The sequence below is a fragment of the Solea senegalensis genome, unplaced genomic scaffold (assembly GCF_019176455.1).
Source record: "Solea senegalensis isolate Sse05_10M unplaced genomic scaffold, IFAPA_SoseM_1 scf7180000014431, whole genome shotgun sequence".
NCBI classification, from domain to species: Eukaryota; Metazoa; Chordata; class Actinopteri; order Pleuronectiformes; family Soleidae; genus Solea; species Solea senegalensis.
Genome location: NW_025321044.1, coordinates 49,615 through 67,472, shown reverse-complemented (window position 1 = coordinate 67,472; position 17,858 = coordinate 49,615). Strand labels below are relative to the sequence as shown.

The following is a 17,858-nucleotide window of genomic DNA, read 5'->3' as shown; positions in this document are numbered from 1 at the left end:
ATGTCACTTAGTCAAGGCTGTGAATCTCTGTCACTCTGTCTTCTTGGATGGAGTAGCTATAAGGAAAGCAATTGTTAAGTATCCGTGTTCCTGATTCTGATTTCCCTAGTCAAGTCTTTTTCTTTGTCATGACTCTAAACGCTGCAGTACATATGCCAGACCTGTATGTGGTGCTGTAATGCTGCAACAGAAATGCACACCAAACAATGAAGAAGACATTGATCATGGACATGAAGCATGTGTCTTGTGTGCAAACTTTTTTTTTTAAAGCTTGAAAAAAATGGGAGAAACCTCAGGAAGAGCCACAGAGGAGGGATGAGGACGGACAGACGGACGTGCAGTCGCTGTCACATGGACGGAAAGAAAGTATGGGAGCAGCTACTTTTGTTAAAGTCTAAGTTTCAATGCTTTTTACAAGGTAGATAAGAAGAATATAATAAGTGTCAGCAATGCTGTGATTTTTCTCACTTTTTAATACATTTTATTTTATGAGTCGTCTTAATCAACATCCAGTCCACTGGAATACTTTTGTTTTCCTCATAGGACGTTTCAGATGCATTAATTGTTTTAGTGGATGTTAAACCTCTAAGTGGTTCTGAAACTTACCACCTATAGATCCTAGAGCTAAACTACAGAAAAGAGCAATTAGAATAATAAATAAAGGTGGATATCTGGAATCCATTAACTAGTTTTTTTATAGGATCTTTTATGTTAACATTTTTAAACGTTGCATATTCCAAAACACTACAGATGATTGTTTGTGTGTTTTGCATTCGAACATTCTTTCAATGAAGAGAAGAACATTGTCGTTTAATGTTTGAATAAAACATAAAGTTATGGAACAAACTCGAGGATGAAATTAAATTGACTCTTTGAAATGTCATCGACATTTGAAATGTAAAATAATTATAGCTTACAATGCAAAGTGAAGTCTAGTTGTATAATTGTAAGTGTAATGTTTCATGTACTTTTACATTTCTGATTTTCTTGTTTTTTTTCCTAGTGTTGCATAGGAGAGTCAAAAATAAGCTTTTCCGTTATTAGCATAATTGTGTTGAATTTTTATATGAATGTAACCCAAACAGATATTTTATTCATTTACATGAGAAAATATTGAGCTCTCAAAGTAAAACCGTCATCACCAACGTTAAAATGCAGTGGTGTAAACAGATCGAGCAAAGTCGGCATCAGACTGTTCACAGGAGGCTGATTTATTCCATCCTCCTCTTCCTCACATATACTTCACACACTCTTATAGAGAAATTAGATTAAGACGGAGCAAGAGAATTCCTCTGGTAAAAACACTAGAGCAGTATTTCTGATTTTCCTCCAAGTGCCACCAGAGGAAGCTCATGCACCACATTTTGAGAACCACGGTTTGAAGGATTTTAACATAAATGCAACAGATATCGAATACTGTATGACCACAGCCACTCTTTCAATCCGAGGACTGTAATCCAGCATAGCACGTGCTGAGATAACGACTCAGGTTGTGATTGGATTACATGGTGACTCATTCCCAACATGAACATGCAGCTTATGCATGATGAGACAGTCTGGCCAGCAGAGGTTGACGGGCGTGACGGCGTAACAGGAAGTTCAGCCACTGAGCGAGTGTCTGTACTGAGTGTCTGTCTGCTGTCATTGTCTTTGTCTGGGTCACTGTGTCACTGTGCAAACACACAATGGCACACTCGTCATGTGTTCTTTTATGCTTTTCAGTGAGTATTTATAGTCTCTTTAATGACATCAAATTCAAAACAAACATAAGAAAATCAGAATTCCCGTCTTTATACTTTCCCTTTTCCAATCATCTACCATTTGCCATCAACTCAATTCAACTTTCTTGTGTTTCCTGGGACGTGTCCTCATTTCTATCAAAGCTGTGATGCTCAAATTTGGATCTTCATCGTTTATACTCGGACCTTCTCCAACGTGATCTGTTGAGCACTTAAATGCAGAAGCTCTGAGGTTTTAATTGACTTCATGAGGGTGAGTGAGATCACATTCAAAGATGGGGGGAAAACAGATTTTCAGAATCAGAAAGACTGACAGAATAAAGACAGAATATTTCAATCCAAGATCCAACATAGAAAAATAAGAACGAAATATGCTCTAAAAGGAAGTAGAGCACAGAAATGTGTGATGTTAGTGATGGTGATTGAGGTTTTTACAGAATTTAGAGGATACTGACAATAATTTAAATGATTGTTTCTACTCAGGTATCCCTCCTTTACCACAGTACGTCTGCAGATGAAGAATAATTCAATTAAACGTTGAAGCATAAAGGTAAGGGAACATAGTTTTGACCGTATTTCTAACATTCAGATGACCTTTAACTACAGTAGTGGTCATACACAGTGGCTAATCCCATTAATGTCCTGCTCACGCACCTGCACCAGACTCGATGTTCATGTCTGGGGGTTAAAGAAGATGCCGTAAAGCCTGTCTGTTGTCTGTTTGTGTGGGTGGAGTCGAGTACTCTGGGATTACAGGACGGTAGTTCTGGATTATACATCATGAGACAATACTGCAGCACAGTGAGAGAGCTGCAGTGGGACCACAGTGTATCAGCATCTGGACAAACACCATCACCGTCCTTCTGGAGCAATTTTCCTGATGCTGCTTCTGAACATTTCTCTCTCCAGTTTTTCGATTGTGGAAATTCATTTTTCCTGGATTTGACAAACTCCTTGTTTTCAATAATCTTCCAAAGTTAGACGACAGAAAGAGATTCACAAACTCTGAATTAGGAGTCATGTATAACAGAAACAACACCATCAACATAGAGAGGAACAAGAAGAACAAACGAGGCAAAACATGTGAGTAGAGACGGCTGTAGAATCTTTTGACGTGCATCATCTATAATGAGATCCAACACGACGCAGTAACGATCACTCTCTCCACCTCAGGGGCTCACTTGAAGACCATGCCACACCTGGATAAGATGGAGATGAAGGAGAACATGACAGAGGAGCATGCGTCCATGCAGCTCACCACTTATGGGAAGGCCCTCTATGACCTGACCCATTCTGAGAAGGTGATGAATGACCTGACGTTCGGACGGCGGGTGGGCTTTTACGAACTAAGAGGGCAGATCGGCTGTGGCAACTTCTCCCAAGTTAGACTGGGGATACATGACCTGACCAAAGGTGACATAATGGATGTTGGCTTTTTTTTCTGTCCCATATTTTCAGGGAATTTCAGGGAATCAGTGAGCAGGCTGTGATACTACACAAAGACATGTTAACTATAGCAGTGAGGCTCATTTATATGTTTTAAATAGGTTTTTTTGTTTGTTTTAATGTAGCACACAGGAATAGTTTTGGCTACATAAATTTATTTGGTTTATTTGGTGATTCTTTTCATTATTGTTTGACAATTTTGGATAATTTGTTAACCAAAAATAATGTATACACACATTCAATTCATAAAAATAATTTGTATATATATATATATATATGTATATATAGTGTATATGTATATATATATACACATATATATAATATATATAGTATATATGTATACACACATATATACATATAGCTATACTATATCGTTAGTATACTGTTTATATAACGATAATGGAACTCATTTACTGTGAAAGGCAGAATGATAATTGAGGAAGGAATGTAAATCATTAAAAATCAAATGACAAAGTATTGAAAACAGTAGATTAAAATATGTTTATGATTCACCACTCACCACTTGTGTCTGTTGTCATCGACAGAGAGGGTGGCAGTGAAAATCCTGGATAAAGTGCGTCTGGACAAACGCTCGCAGACACTTTTTGTCTCTGAAATCTCCTGCATGGAGAAGTTGTCTCACCCCAACATAGTGCAGCTGTATGAGGTGGTGGAGACTTTCAAGAGGCTCTACCTGGTGATGGAGTATGCCAGCGGAGGAGAGCTGTTCTCTCGTATCAGCACCAGGGGGCGCCTGTCAGACTTGGAGAGCAAGCTTGTGTTCTCGCAGGTCCTGTCTGCAGTCAAATACATGGTGAGGCAACAGCAGGCGGACACTGGTCATTAGTGTGCACAGGCATTTCGGGGGGGGCAGGGGCTCAAGTGAAAAAAGGCCACCCCATCATAATTAGAACGTGGAAAAAAAAACACTGCAGTTGCATATGTTGTACATACTGTACATATTTTTATTGTTTCAAATGAAGACAGAAATTAAGTTAAATGCAAATGTTGGACATTGTTACACTTTTAATAGATTTTAATAGATTAAATTAGAATGAAATTTGAAGATTAAATAAATAAAAATGTCTTTCAAAAGGGTTCAAAGGTTGACTTCCTCCCACAATCAATTGGAAAGTCCCATTTTGACCATAAATGAGAGAGAGAGATAGAGGGAGAGAGTGAATGGTTGTTTGTCTCTGTATGTTTGCCCTTGTAATGAATTGGTGACCTGTCCATGGTAGAAGATGATGTCTCTCAAAAGGGGGCCCTTACCTGTAAAAAGGGGAGGTGCTTAAACTCCACCTGAGGTCTATCTGTGCACATGTGGAATAAAAGATGTGGAGTTGTTGAAATAACTCTTATATGCAGCATATTGTATGTATTATACTTGAGCTGTGCAGGAGAGCTAATTCTTTGTCTGTTTTTTCCCTTTTTGCAGCATGATAACAACATTGTCCACAGGGACCTGAAGGCGGAGAATGTTTTTTACACCAGCACTTACTGCATTAAAGTGGGTGACTTTGGCTTCAGCACAATCTGCTGCCCCAGCGATGTCCTGCACACGTTCTGTGGCTCTCCACCTTACGCTGCCCCTGAGCTGTTCAAAGAGAAAGGTTACATTGGTCAATATGCAGACATGTGGGCGCTGGGTATCTTACTTTACTTCATGATGACTGCCACCATGCCATTCAAAGCTACCAACACAGGCAGGCTCAGATGCTGCATCCTGCAGGGCTCTTACGCCATCCCCTCCTATGTAACCCAATCGTGTCAGGGGGTCATTAGGGGCCTTCTGAGGCCAGTGCCTGTCGATCGCCTCACAATTGCACAGACCATTTCCAGCAAATGGATGCGAGGCATTGAATACCCTGAGGCGTATCCCTCTTACAACCCTACACCTTCCCATCTGGTTGAGTCTGCCTACGTCCTCAGCTCAGATGAATTAAATGTCAAGGCAGCGCTTGAGGATCTTGGTATCACCAGGGTCCATCTCCTCAAGAACAGCCTTGATCTGAGAGGCCCCGTCACCGGGACTTACCGGATTCTGCTGCACCGCATTCAAAAGCGGAGGTCTGTTGAGGCTGTGGGTTACAGCCACTTATGCACCATGGAGTCACAGAACAACTTGCGATGGAGAGCAGGGTCAGACGGCCAATTAAACAAGGACCACTCTGTCGTCTGTGCCATTATGTAGCTCGGGGGGTGTCAAAAACAGGGATCCCACACCTTGGTTGACATCAAATTCAAGGACTGTTCAAGGACTTTCCAGGATCAATTCAAATTCAATTCAAATTCAAGGACCAAATGTGCTGTCACAGCTTAAGCTGGGAGGGCAACTTGTAAGAGCCGCTTCACCAATGGCGTCCACTTTTATTGATCTGCATCACGCTCCGCATCTGGACAAGTGATTGTCCTTGGGATCTTGGTCAAAGTCAAGTCAATTCAATTCATTTTTATTTGTATAGCGCCAAATCATAACATACATTATCTCAAGGCACTGTGCATAGACAACATCATGGAGAGCAGAGAAACCCAACGGTTCACACGGTGAACCAACACTAAGCGTATGTACGTAAGACTATAGATTAAACAAAAAATCTAAGCAGAGATCAAATTTGAAATTAAAGATTTGTCGTGTTAATTTATATTAGTGAACACAATAGATACTTTTTTCACATAATAAAATGTGTTTAACGGAATAACATCAGAAGGGCTAAATATCAACAAGTGTTTCAAAGTTATATAAACTCAGTTGGACATACATTTAGAAGAATGGTAAATATTGTTGACATTTGTATGAATCATTTTTCCATTGAAATCAGCAGTACAGTCTCCATGTGTCTGACCTGATTTCCTCTGCTGTATTTCAGTAGAACAGCACAAACTGGCCTGTAGTCACATGTATCTTAGCATTTAGCTGAACTCAACTAGACTTCAACTAACCCTAACCCTAACCCTAACTAAAAAGAAAAGGGAGCTCAACACATATGAAGGGCTGAGACTCCTGTGGTTCCGGCTCTATGTTTTCAAAGTCCACATTTAATTTGTTTATTTCTTTATTTCACGGGTGACGTAACATGATGTGTGGAACTAATATGTACCTGTCATTAATTAAAACAATGCAATGGTGATACAGAAACAATACCATGTGATCCTGATTTCTTTGTCTTGTCTCCTTGTCACAGTTACCCTCTTTATATACAGTACATACCTGAATTGTGTTTCCACAGTAAAACATTCATAAAGAACTACGTTATTCTATATTCAAAAACAATACAAACAATTGTGTTAACCTGACATCTATACCTTAGAGGTAATTATATTGACAAGACCAACTCTGACCAATTAAAACGCCCACAATAACAACTCAAAATCTGTTGTTTAAGTGGCAAAGTTATGTGTTGTATCACTTTATGTATCAGTGTTCACGGTAGGGTATGAAACCATGAAATAATAATATAATAACATGAAATAAAGTAATAAAAAACTGAAAAGAACATACTTGCCGGCAGCCAGACTCTGCTCATAATGGAGGAGAAAAATTATCATTTTCCCAGAGTTCTATGACACAAGTTGCACAAGTTATCTCTTGTGGAAACATCTACAGAGAAGAATCCGTCAAGTGTGTGAACTTGACGGGTTGGTATGAGAACAGATGCCAGCGATACTTTCGTATGACGAGCAGCTACTTTGACGACTTGCTATCTCCTGTCAAGGCCAGGATTTCTCAGAGTTTTACCAACTACAGTGTTACAGTGTTTCATCCCCAGCTGCGGAGCGTCTGCTCGGGATGTGAAAGAATCGCTGGAAGTGGTTTTCATACCTCATTCCAGAAAGAAGTCGGAAAACATAGACGCAAACCTAGCCATTGTCAGCAATACCAGTCAATAACCCCCACATGGTATTTTGCACACAAACAGCGTAGCAACATGTCCACAGATACAAATGATGTGTAGGGCTGATTTACTATGAGACAAATATGACTGAATTGCTATTAACTGTTAAAAAAAAGAAAAAGAAGCCGTGTTTGTATGGTGGCAGCCATCTCGGTATCCTGAACTTGAGGTATGTGAGGTTGCTCTGAGTTTCAGAATTTCAAATACTGACTGCAAATGGAACACAGCATCAACAGTGGATGTCACTAAATCTTACACTATGTACCTTTAAACTTTGGAGAAAACTTGGATAGTTGTATCACTCATCTGCAGGATTAATGCTAGGCTAGGTCCATGCCTTGCTCCATTTTCGTATTGAACACTGATATACACACTGATTTATCTAACTCTTACTCTAGAGGAGAGTCTCAATCTCATGGCCCAATTGATTTAATGCGGCCAGCCACTTAAATGTGTTTTTGGTGTTTATAGATTCACTTTGAATGACTTTTCTATTGCGAACTATATATCAGTCCATGTCAAAATGAACACTTTTATTTTGAAATGATGTGAAATTAGTTAATAATAAAGCATAATAATATAATAATATTGCGATATTGTTTTGAGTTCATATCACACAACACATGGAGTTTCTGCATGGAGTTTGCATGTTTTCCCCGCGTGTGCGTGGGTTTTCTCCGGGTTCTCCAGCTTCCTCCCACAGTACAAAAACATGCAATATGGGGATTATGTAAATTGGACACTCTAAATTGATCCTCATGTGGAGGATAAAGTGGTAGAAAATGGATGGATGTGTCACCCAACCCTCCGACTGAGGGTTTTCCTCTCTCAGCTTTCCTTCACGTGACAGGCCCCCTCCTGACCAGACTTGAAGCTCATGTGGCCCCAGGTCATGTCAGTTTGAGACCCCTGCTCTAGAGAAATGGGTGAATAATCATCAAGAGTTAAAACAAACGTATGTACTCACTGACAGAGGTGAATCTGTCCGTGTATACGTGCTAATGCCCGTCACTGTGTGCAGACAAGTGGACCAGTCTGTGACCACACTTGGCAGGCGTGCGCACTCTAAGATAACATCCAACATTTTTATACTGTGTGTGTTGTACTAAAACCAACTGAGCATGAAAGGAAACTCACAAAGGTTTGACAACCACCCCCAGCCTCATCTTTCACTGAAGCGACAGGGAACTGCCTGATAAAACCACATTTATATGATAAATGAGTGAAATGTCAGTCAGGTTACAGTAAATGTTACACAATACATCGTGCAATTTAAATACAGTGTATTTATTTTCCAGTTTCCATTCATCTTCTGGCCAACACCTGGATTTTATAAATCTTTGTATTGGGTTTCAATATATGCTTAATGGCTCCCATCTGTAGAAAATAGAAGTAAACAAACGTAAATTAGCTTGGCTTTAAATATTGAGTAGAAAAATGCAAAATTTTACGTTTAAACTACTGAAAATCTACATACATTTTACAGTCATAATTAGGCTGAGATGTGATTGAAACCACAGCTAACTGAACACGAATGAATACACCCTCATAGAAAATGAATTGACAAGTAAAAATATGTTAATTTATAGTGCTCTATAAAGTTTGGCGTAACAATTTATGATCCAGTGAATGCAGCTCAAAGTTTGTAGTCAAACAAAATAGCTGCTATTCAGTGACTGTGATAAAATTAAGGCCTTCAAGTCTCTTTGTGATGTGCAGTGTTTTATGGCTGCTCGTATTGTTTTATTGCCCTTGATATCGTCATAGAAGTGAAGATGTCCTGTCACTTTTTGGCACCACATTTCCTGATACAGATTTATGTTAAAATAAACGTTGTTTTTTATGTCATGAAGGGCAGAAATACAGCAAATGTGTCTGTGCCGTGACGTGTGCTGCTTTTATTCCTGCTTTCAAAGCTCGTCGTGACATGTCACAACCTCTTTTTCTTTGCTTCTGGTTTATACGTGTTCAAACATTCCATTTCCTGTAATTCATCAGGTTGGTTTCACTCAAAAGTGATTGTTTTTCCATATATTGTTTTCATGTCTCACACTCTCCTTTCATGGTGTTTTTCCCTTTCATAAAAGAAGTCTAAAATTTCTCCCTGTGATGCCAACCGGCCATTTTTCTCGATCCCGTCATACGGAGCGGTGGAGCACATTCATCAGAGCTGTTTTGATATAAACAAGAAGAAACGCCAAGATCTTTTCCGAGCTGCAGCTCGATTGTTTGACCACTGAAGGTCGTGCACCAATACACAAACTCAATGGAATTCTGGATGTCCATCAGTAATGGATACACCATCAACGTCATGGTAATTAGTTTGTCATGTGATCTGTCATAAGTTGGCAATCAAGTCCAAAATGTTTAATGAAATACAGGATTTTTTTGCTTCCAAACTTATCTTTGAACATAATCATCACCTTCTACTCATGTGTGAACTGGCTGAGGCGTTCATGCACTTGCTATAACACACAATGATACACATGTGCAGGCTTGGAGGCTTTGATAATGCTGATTAAAGGGCTCATTTTTAGTTTGCAGCTTGCAAGATGAAGCATCTGCAAGCTACCAATTTGTGCGAGGCATCCATGTCCACAGAGAGCATTACTCACAGGGAGATTTTATCAGCTGCGTGTCCCTGCAGTTCTCGTGAATACCCTTGGAGGTGAGAAAAACACACGTAGGTTGGCTGTAAATCAGCATTCACTGATACATACTTCAAAGTTTTGACGTGTGACTGCTTCTCTTTGCAGACACTATATCATAGGTGATGTACATTAAAGGAAAAAGGGGGAAAACATGGAAAATAAATACACCAATAATTCTCCTGTTGCACCAGACAAGATGCAGGAAAACGAAAAAGATAAAGTGTTAAATATATGACAACGAGAGAGAGCAGCTCAAAAATAAATGCCCAGTCAGTTCAGAATTGTGCTTGTGTGTTGCAGTGTGTTCAAAAATCGTGTTATGTTTTAAATTTCATTATGGGATGACACAGTTTATTAATAATAACAGTATCCAGTGATTAAGGGGAATTTAAAGTAGCCATCTTGAGAGTATGTGCAGACATAGTGATACTAAGTTACAGAAATGTCTGCATGTTCTATTTATTAAAAATGCATTCCAATTTCCTCCAAACTCAAGAAACTGTATTAGGATGAAGACAAAGTAAGAAGCACCATTCCCCTTCACCATTCTGCAGACAACACGCACATTTACATACAACCACAGCCCAATACAAGCGCTAAGTGACTGCACTGAGGAAATCAATGTCAGGATGTGTCAGAACTGTCTTCAAAGAGTGAATGTTGAGGCTTGTTCGCGTTAAAACACTAAAATAAAGTGACTAAAACTTTTAAAAGCCACAAAGACCACGTGCTATCGTCTAAAGAATACATCAAAACTTAAAGGACTTTTATCCATCAGACAGCTGCAGCTGATTCAGAACGCTGCTGCTCGTGTTCTCACCAAAAACGTGGAACACATAACTCCAGCGCTGAGGTCCTTACGCTGACTTCCCGTCTGCCAAAGAATTGATTTTAAAATGTTCCTGTTTGTTTATAAAGCATTGAACGGTTTATGCCCAAAATATATTAGTGACCTGCTGGCTCACTATGAACCATCCAGACCACTTAGGTCATCTGGGTTTGCTCTGTGTCCCCAGAACCAGGACTAAATACAAACAGAATTAAAATCATCATCATTGCTGCACCTCAGCCCTAACAGCAACTTTTCATTTCTTATAACTTCATTTTCTTTAAAAAAGCATCATAAAACATTTAAATAGAGCGGTAAACTCTCTATTTATATGTTTCATTATGCCTTTTATGTCTCGTACGTCGGCCGCCGCTGTCTTTCTCCTTTGAAAATGCCTTGTTGTTGAAATGTGCTATATACAGTAAATGTCCTTTCCCTGCCTAATGTGTATACACTACATTACAACACCACGTTTATTGTAATAAGGCTTTATTCGAACACATGCTGTCGACAGCAATAAAAACTAAATACAACAAATATGAGAAGACAGACGTGTATAAAAAAAGAAAGAAAAGAAAAAAGAAATTTAAACATGAGCTTCTCCTCTCCTATGAAACATTCACATTTTACAGTGTGCGTGTTGGCAAATATACAAGCATTTAAATGATATATATATATATATTAAATGCGAGTTACCATCATTATTTTTCTTAATCAACCATTTGCACTCCATCACCATTGATACAGCATAATTAAACAGCTTGTTGAATATCTTAAAGGGCAGAAAACATTCACAGATATTCTAAGTATACTGTATATCTGTATATGTATCATGTGGTGACCGCTCGGCCGTGTCAGGGAACGAGCTCGTGACCCTTGACGTCGTCCATAGAGTGAAAGTGAAAGTAATGCTACAAGATACAGCCAAACTGCTTTCCAGTCAGATGCTATAAATCACACGCTATTTATTGCTCGGTGATAACATTTTGTCGGTGGGTGGAAGAACAGTCAGGGCAGCAGGCTTTAGCCCCGATTCACCCGAGCCCGGTTGATCTGTAAAGAAAGATGTCAGATCAGTAAGTATTTTCAAAAATCAAGCGTCATCACACATTTTTGGAACATGAGGTTCAAAGATTTATCGTGGTCATTATGAGAGTTATTAGTACAAAAACTCTCATCAGTATTTCTCACCCTGTTGGGGCCTTTGTTGCGCTCATCTTTGATTCTCTGCTTGTCGAGCTTCTTCCTCAGTTCTATGACCCAGCTCTCTCTGGGGTCTGTGCAGAACACACGGCCCCTCCTCATGGTGAAGCTGCAACAACAGACAAGGAGAGGAAACTTTAAGAAAGTCTGATTGATGTGGATATCGTGTTGTGTTGTGTTGTGTTGTGTTGTGTGCACTCACATGACAGCACGGATGTTGCAGCCTCCGTCTGTCTCCTGCACTCTGTACTTCACTGCATGTTTCTGGATGCTGTGGCTCATTCTCTTCACGTACATGAGACAACAGTCCTCATAGGAAACTGAGGGATCAGAGATCACATGCAATAGAGTCAGGAGTCACCCAGCCAGCATGTCCATATGGGCGACATAAGGGTTATATTTGGGCTGACAATATGGGTCCTAAACGGGTTTGTCTGTGGTTTCTGTGCTGATACTGTGGTGTTACTGGAACCATATGGGACCGGCATAATTTGCCTACTTCAAGCTCAAGCCCATTATTACTATATATTATATAGCTACTCATTACTGATAACGTTAACATTATCCTCATCCACCCTTCATCAAGGCTTGTCCTTTTCTGAGGGTCACATGAGAAGCTGGATGCCGCTTTCCCCAGATGGCGTTGGGGCAAGCAGCACGTCACACCCTGCACGAGACGAGGAAGAAAATATGTGATGACCATAATGTTAATAATGTTATTTTGAAATGCTCCTGGTGTCTATCATCCTCTCTTTCCTCTCTTTGTAAATGTGACGTTTTGTTTGTTATCTGCTGAACTTGTTTCTGACACCTACTGCACGTCTGTGCGTCCTGGGAGAGAGATCCCTCTTGATGTGATGTGTGGTCTAAGGACAGAGCGAGTCTGTGCACTCGCTCTACAGACTCTTTGAGGCAAATGATGTCTGTGACGTTGAGCTGTGTGTGGTGGGAGAGAGGAGAATGGCAGGACACCATCACAGCATTGGGCGGCTCCTTCAGTAACAGACTGTCGTTCCTCCCTGCAGCTGTGAGACTGTACAGCACTGCTCTCAGTAGACCACTCATTACCAGGCTTCCAAGTGTAATATACTGTATTGTAGTACCTGGTACCAGGTACTATTTTTAGTAGCGAGGCGAGGTGAGTAGAGCCGGTGGAAATGCGCCATTAGTGGCTTGAAGTGGGCAAACGTGGGTGGGGACGCCACGGACAAACCAGCTTAAGACTCATATTGTCAGCCCAAATAAGCCCACATGCCTCAGTGTATACAGTTTACATCAATCAAGTCAATGATCAGTTCAGAAAAGCAATAAAGACATCTGCTAAAGCACTCTAGCAATAAAACCAGCATGACTCGCTTTTTATTGTCGTTCACAGCTCTCTATTGTACGCTGCCTAACCTAGTATATGTGACACTAGGTGCCCGTGTACGGCCCCTCACCATGTGCCAGTGCCAGACAGAGCCAAGACAGACCCAGCAGGAAGAACAGAGTGTTGAACCGCATGGTGCCGTGTGTCGTTCCAGTTCTGAAAAAACATGAAGCGAGCAGTTGGATCACAAAGGATTACAATGTTGACCTGAAATCAGCCTTATCACGCCATTCAAACCACTCCTTCCTTTGAAAATCCTGAACCTTGAACCTCTGCTGCTTTTTTAAGCAGCACATTTAAAAGCACAATTTTACAAAGTGATTTGACAAAGGAAAAGAAGTGAATCAAAACACTATTAAATCTAATACTTTGTTTGTCCCCTTAGGGAAATGACTTAGAATTAGGAGCAGTGGGCTGCCACACTGAGTGTAGGAGCAACAGTGGTTGGGTACCTTGCTCAAGGGTACACCAGCCCTTTTGACCTGGTGGGGACTTGAACCGGCAACAAGCCAAGTTCCCTTTCCACTTGGCCACGGGCTGCCTTATATGACAATGACAACATCAGAACACTGTGTGTCAAAAATAGATAAAAAAAGAAAAGAAAAAAGAAATAGAAATAAGAAGACGTCACACAATTCAGGCAAGACTAAATAAAATAGAGATTAAAAAGTAACAATCACAAAACCTGTCAACATCACAGTATAAACGGGTTTGTGAAGTGATAATGTATCAAATGCAATCTCTGTGCAATCTTTTGATAGATAGATCAATAAATGCATGTTTATTATGATGAAATCAACGAGTCTATGCTGTGACTGGTAGAAAAACAAAAAATAATCTATAATGTAAAAACTTTAAATACATTAGTAAAAAACCCAATGGAATTCAAAATAATCTGAATAAATGAGCAAACACAGTTTTTTATCTTGAAGAGACAAGTAAGTTGTTAAAGCAGATCTTTTTTTATCATCGTCATTATTATTTTTAAAAAGACTGTGGTTTTAGGATCACGTTCACTCACCTGTAGTGCTCCAGGTGGAGGTGTAGCTCTCTTCTGTCTGTCAGACTCCACAGACGAGGCGCTCTTATAAAGCACTCAGAAACACTTTGCCCAGGATCATATTTCCATAAACGAACTCACCTTTGCACCTCGTCTCATTTTTCTGTCTTTCCTTTTTTTCATCGCAGCAATGTTGTGGGTTTTTTAAGCTTTTCCTTCCAAGAGTTCATAACAGACATATGATATAGAGTATGTGTTCTTTGCTTTTAATTAAACAAGCACAATTAACAAATTGAAATGGAATTCTCAAGAAACAGATGTGTATGTAGATAGAGGTTGCTGCTCTCCCACATGAATTAGACCGTTCTTAGCACGGAATTAACTCTCATGCCGCCCAAGGGTGTTGAAATTGGATTCTGAGGTCACACTGACAGGTACATGTTGAGAAATATTGAATATGGTTATTGAATAAACACGTTAGTTAGTTTGTTCCCTTCACTCATCCTTGCATGACTTTCTTCTCAAATCCTATCCAAGACTTTTTGTTCGTGAAAGCTTTGCACGTGAAAACAGCTTGAAACAAGTTTTTGTACAAAATGCACATGTTCAAATTTCCATTCAGACTGCAAACTTACATCAAGATCCATCCCATAACCATTTAATACATTATCACAGGGGCTTTTTATCTGTAAAGCCCTTTGGATAAATACAGTATGCCATGTATGCATATTCTGTGCAATTGCCACGTGATGCTCACGCTATGATATTCAATTTTTCAATTCTTTCAAAAACAGGTGAAGATTACTAAGTTCCAGCGTGTAAAATATAGATGGAACAAATTTCCCTTTTGCAGACATTGAAGATGAAGCAATGATCCTTTATTGTATTTTATATAATAAGATTAGATTTGAGTGAATCCTCATGTTGTACATACTGCACTAATGTGTTAGTAATCTGCACTAATAGAGAGAGGACTTACTTATTACTGTTGTTACAATCACATCTGACAGACGCTCCATTTCACTGATGCATCATTTCTGAGCTTCATTTGACAATATGAAGCAGAACTGTGATGCACATCAAACTGAAATCCTGCCTCTGCGTCACATGACACCCAGACTTAAAGTACTAGACTGTATTGCATAACCTTTCAATTACATTTGAAGACTCACCAACCCAGACTTGGGATCCCAAGGTGGCTGGCTCCATAGAAAAAGCTCTATTTTTACCGTCAATAGCACTTCTGTCGTATTTGTTTCACAGTAAATCAGTCGTACACATCGTACTGTTTAATATTTAACCATAGACATGTTGCTATGCTGTTTGTGGAAACAAAATACCATGTAGAGCATTCTTAGCGACTGGTATTTCTAACAATGTCTTGTTGCAGGGAGATTGGGGGCTGTCTCCACTCCCCCGACTGTCTGTCAGCGGAAAACCAGGCTTGCAAGATCAGAGTCCTCAGAATCAGGAGGTCCCCCTTTTAATTGAGTAAATTGGAAGATACTGAAAGGATTGTTGATTGTTGAAAGAGAACAGCACGGACATAGAGTCGACCTCATCTGACATGTGGATACGTTTGGGGGCGGGGTTAGCAACCATAGCAGTGTTTTGGCGACAAAAGTTACACATCAAAAAATGTCCTATCAATTCAATCATATTTACAGATAATAAAAAAAAGAAATGGTGGAGACCATACAGGAAATCTAAAGTTGGAAATTCATTGCTTATTCATCTCTGAATGTGTGTGGGAGTCCCCGCAGTTTTATCAGGCCATAAAAAGGCTGTTCTATCAGGATTTCACAAAGCCGACAGGAAAGCAGCAAACTTAATAAACGCTGCATGGTTTGATGGCGGTCAATGGCATGTCTATAAATACTGACGTTTCTTTGTCACTTTGAGGTTTTGAGGTCATTTTTTAACATTTATTGACATTTTATGGACCAAACAACTAATTGATAAATCGATAAAACAAACGACAGATTATTTTATGATGAAAACACTGTAAAACCACTGGCTTGAGTTGTCATGAGCTACTGTGGTGGTACTGGGAACGAGAGGCTTCTTGACGACCTCTCGTATGCTTGTCTGAACTCTCATCAGAGCCTGACATACGAGACATGTCTCGCACAGGATTCACATGAGAGACAGCCTCCCGTCTGTCACCCTGGCGTCTGACAGTTGAGAAACTTGTCAGCGCCAAAGCTTTTACTTTTAATACTTAAATAAACTGCTGTGCTCTGTTCCCTGGGCTTTTGTTGAATGCTATGTGACACATATTAATGAGCCCTGAGTGTCTGAGTGGTCATCTGATAGCACGGGTGAAGCCCAGAGAGGCATTTCATGAACAAGTCTTTTTCTCTCTCTTTGCCTGCAGGATACTCACGCTCACTTCACTTGTTTACTCCAGAGCCACCACCGGTGTGCATCACGATCATGAGGCATGGAAGGGATCTATAAATGTTCTGTTTCTTACCACCCAGGTTTTCATTCATTCATATTTACTTTACAATGTTTTATTAAGGATCTGACTCAGTCATTCTGTGCCTTCTGGTCCAATTATGGTGCAACATGAAAGAGAAAGCTAAATGTTTTTTGGCAAACTGCACGAGGGGGAGGAAATTCACAGAGTTGGCGCTGGTTATCTCTTTTCCTGGCTGCTATTGTGTTATTTGAAAAATCTTGATGGATTAATGGCGCCGAGTGTGTGTGAGGAGATGATGGTCCACTGCCACGGGCACTTGGACTGAGGGCGTGCAAAGATGCAGAGTGTTGCCTTCAGCATTCCATTCAGACAATATAACGTGTTGTTTTATCCCTTTTGTCTTTGCTGTCAATTTTTTTTTTGAAAAGCCATTTCTCAGTGACTGGGAAACAAGCCTTGATTTTTAGCACCGTGAATAAACCTACAGTAGAGATGAGGGCCCAGCTGCAGCATACGTGACTGAATGATAAGCGACTGATCGCACATCTGCTTCTCTTATAACCATCACTTTGTAAACTGCACAAAACCCGTGAGCAAACGTCAAAGTGAAGCTACAACTGCATGGAGGTTAAAATGAAAAGACCTTTGTCAAGAATGTTTTTAATACTATTGTTAACATTGAGATCAGGGAGTTCTTGACACTTTTGTTAATGACAAAATAATGTCTGTATTGTTTCAGAGGTCGCCAGTTCAAATCCCAGTTTGACCGAGGGCCTTTCTGTGTGGTATTTGCACGTTTTTCCCCGGATACTGGGATACGGTTTCTTCCCATATTAATCTCATTGACCAGAGGTGTGAATGTGAATGTCTCTGTGTGTTTGCCCTGTGATGGACAACATGTCCAGGATATACCCGGACTTTACCCCAATGTCAGCTGGGATTGGCTCCCGCCACAGTGACCCTCATGTGGAGGATTAAGCAGTAGACAATGAATGAGTGAGTGCCTTGTATGGGTCTACATTACTGTGCAGCTTGGTTGAAATCTGGATCATGATCCATATTGACACTGTGGAAAGGTTTATGCTCTCTGGATGATTTCTCTTGTTACTTTTTAACATATATTAAAGCATTCAGAGAAATCCATGGGTCTGAAGTGTGATAATTACATTACATGTCATTTAGCAGACGCTTTTATCCAAAGCGACTTACAAGGGAAATTGAACTCGCGACCATGATGTCTTTTGCACACAGGGTACCGGTCTTAACCACTGAGCCACTCCCCACCTCAATAATGGCATAA

At 40.1% G+C, this 17,858-nt stretch overlaps 2 protein-coding genes across 2 annotated transcripts; one reads left to right on the top strand and one right to left on the bottom strand.

Moving 5' to 3' along the window:
* Positions 1-2,417: 2,417 nt before the first annotated feature.
* On the top strand, positions 2,418-5,448 carry LOC122761216 (serine/threonine-protein kinase NIM1-like). Its single transcript, XM_044016393.1, has 4 exons — positions 2,418-2,822; positions 2,913-3,152; positions 3,731-3,999; positions 4,624-5,448. Exons 1-4 carry the CDS (start codon positions 2,759-2,761, stop codon positions 5,377-5,379), a joined length of 1,329 nt encoding a protein of 442 aa, XP_043872328.1. The 5' UTR covers positions 2,418-2,758; the 3' UTR covers positions 5,380-5,448.
* A 5,585-nt stretch (positions 5,449-11,033) lies between these two features.
* On the bottom strand, positions 11,034-14,234 carry ccl25a (chemokine (C-C motif) ligand 25a). Its single transcript, XM_044016386.1, has 5 exons — positions 14,155-14,234; positions 13,204-13,289; positions 11,967-12,084; positions 11,753-11,873; positions 11,034-11,614 (listed from the first exon to the last, which is right to left on the bottom strand). Exons 2-5 carry the CDS (start codon positions 13,265-13,267, stop codon positions 11,585-11,587), a joined length of 333 nt encoding a protein of 110 aa, XP_043872321.1. The 5' UTR covers positions 13,268-13,289; positions 14,155-14,234; the 3' UTR covers positions 11,034-11,584.
* Between the last annotated feature and the right edge of the window lie 3,624 nt (positions 14,235-17,858).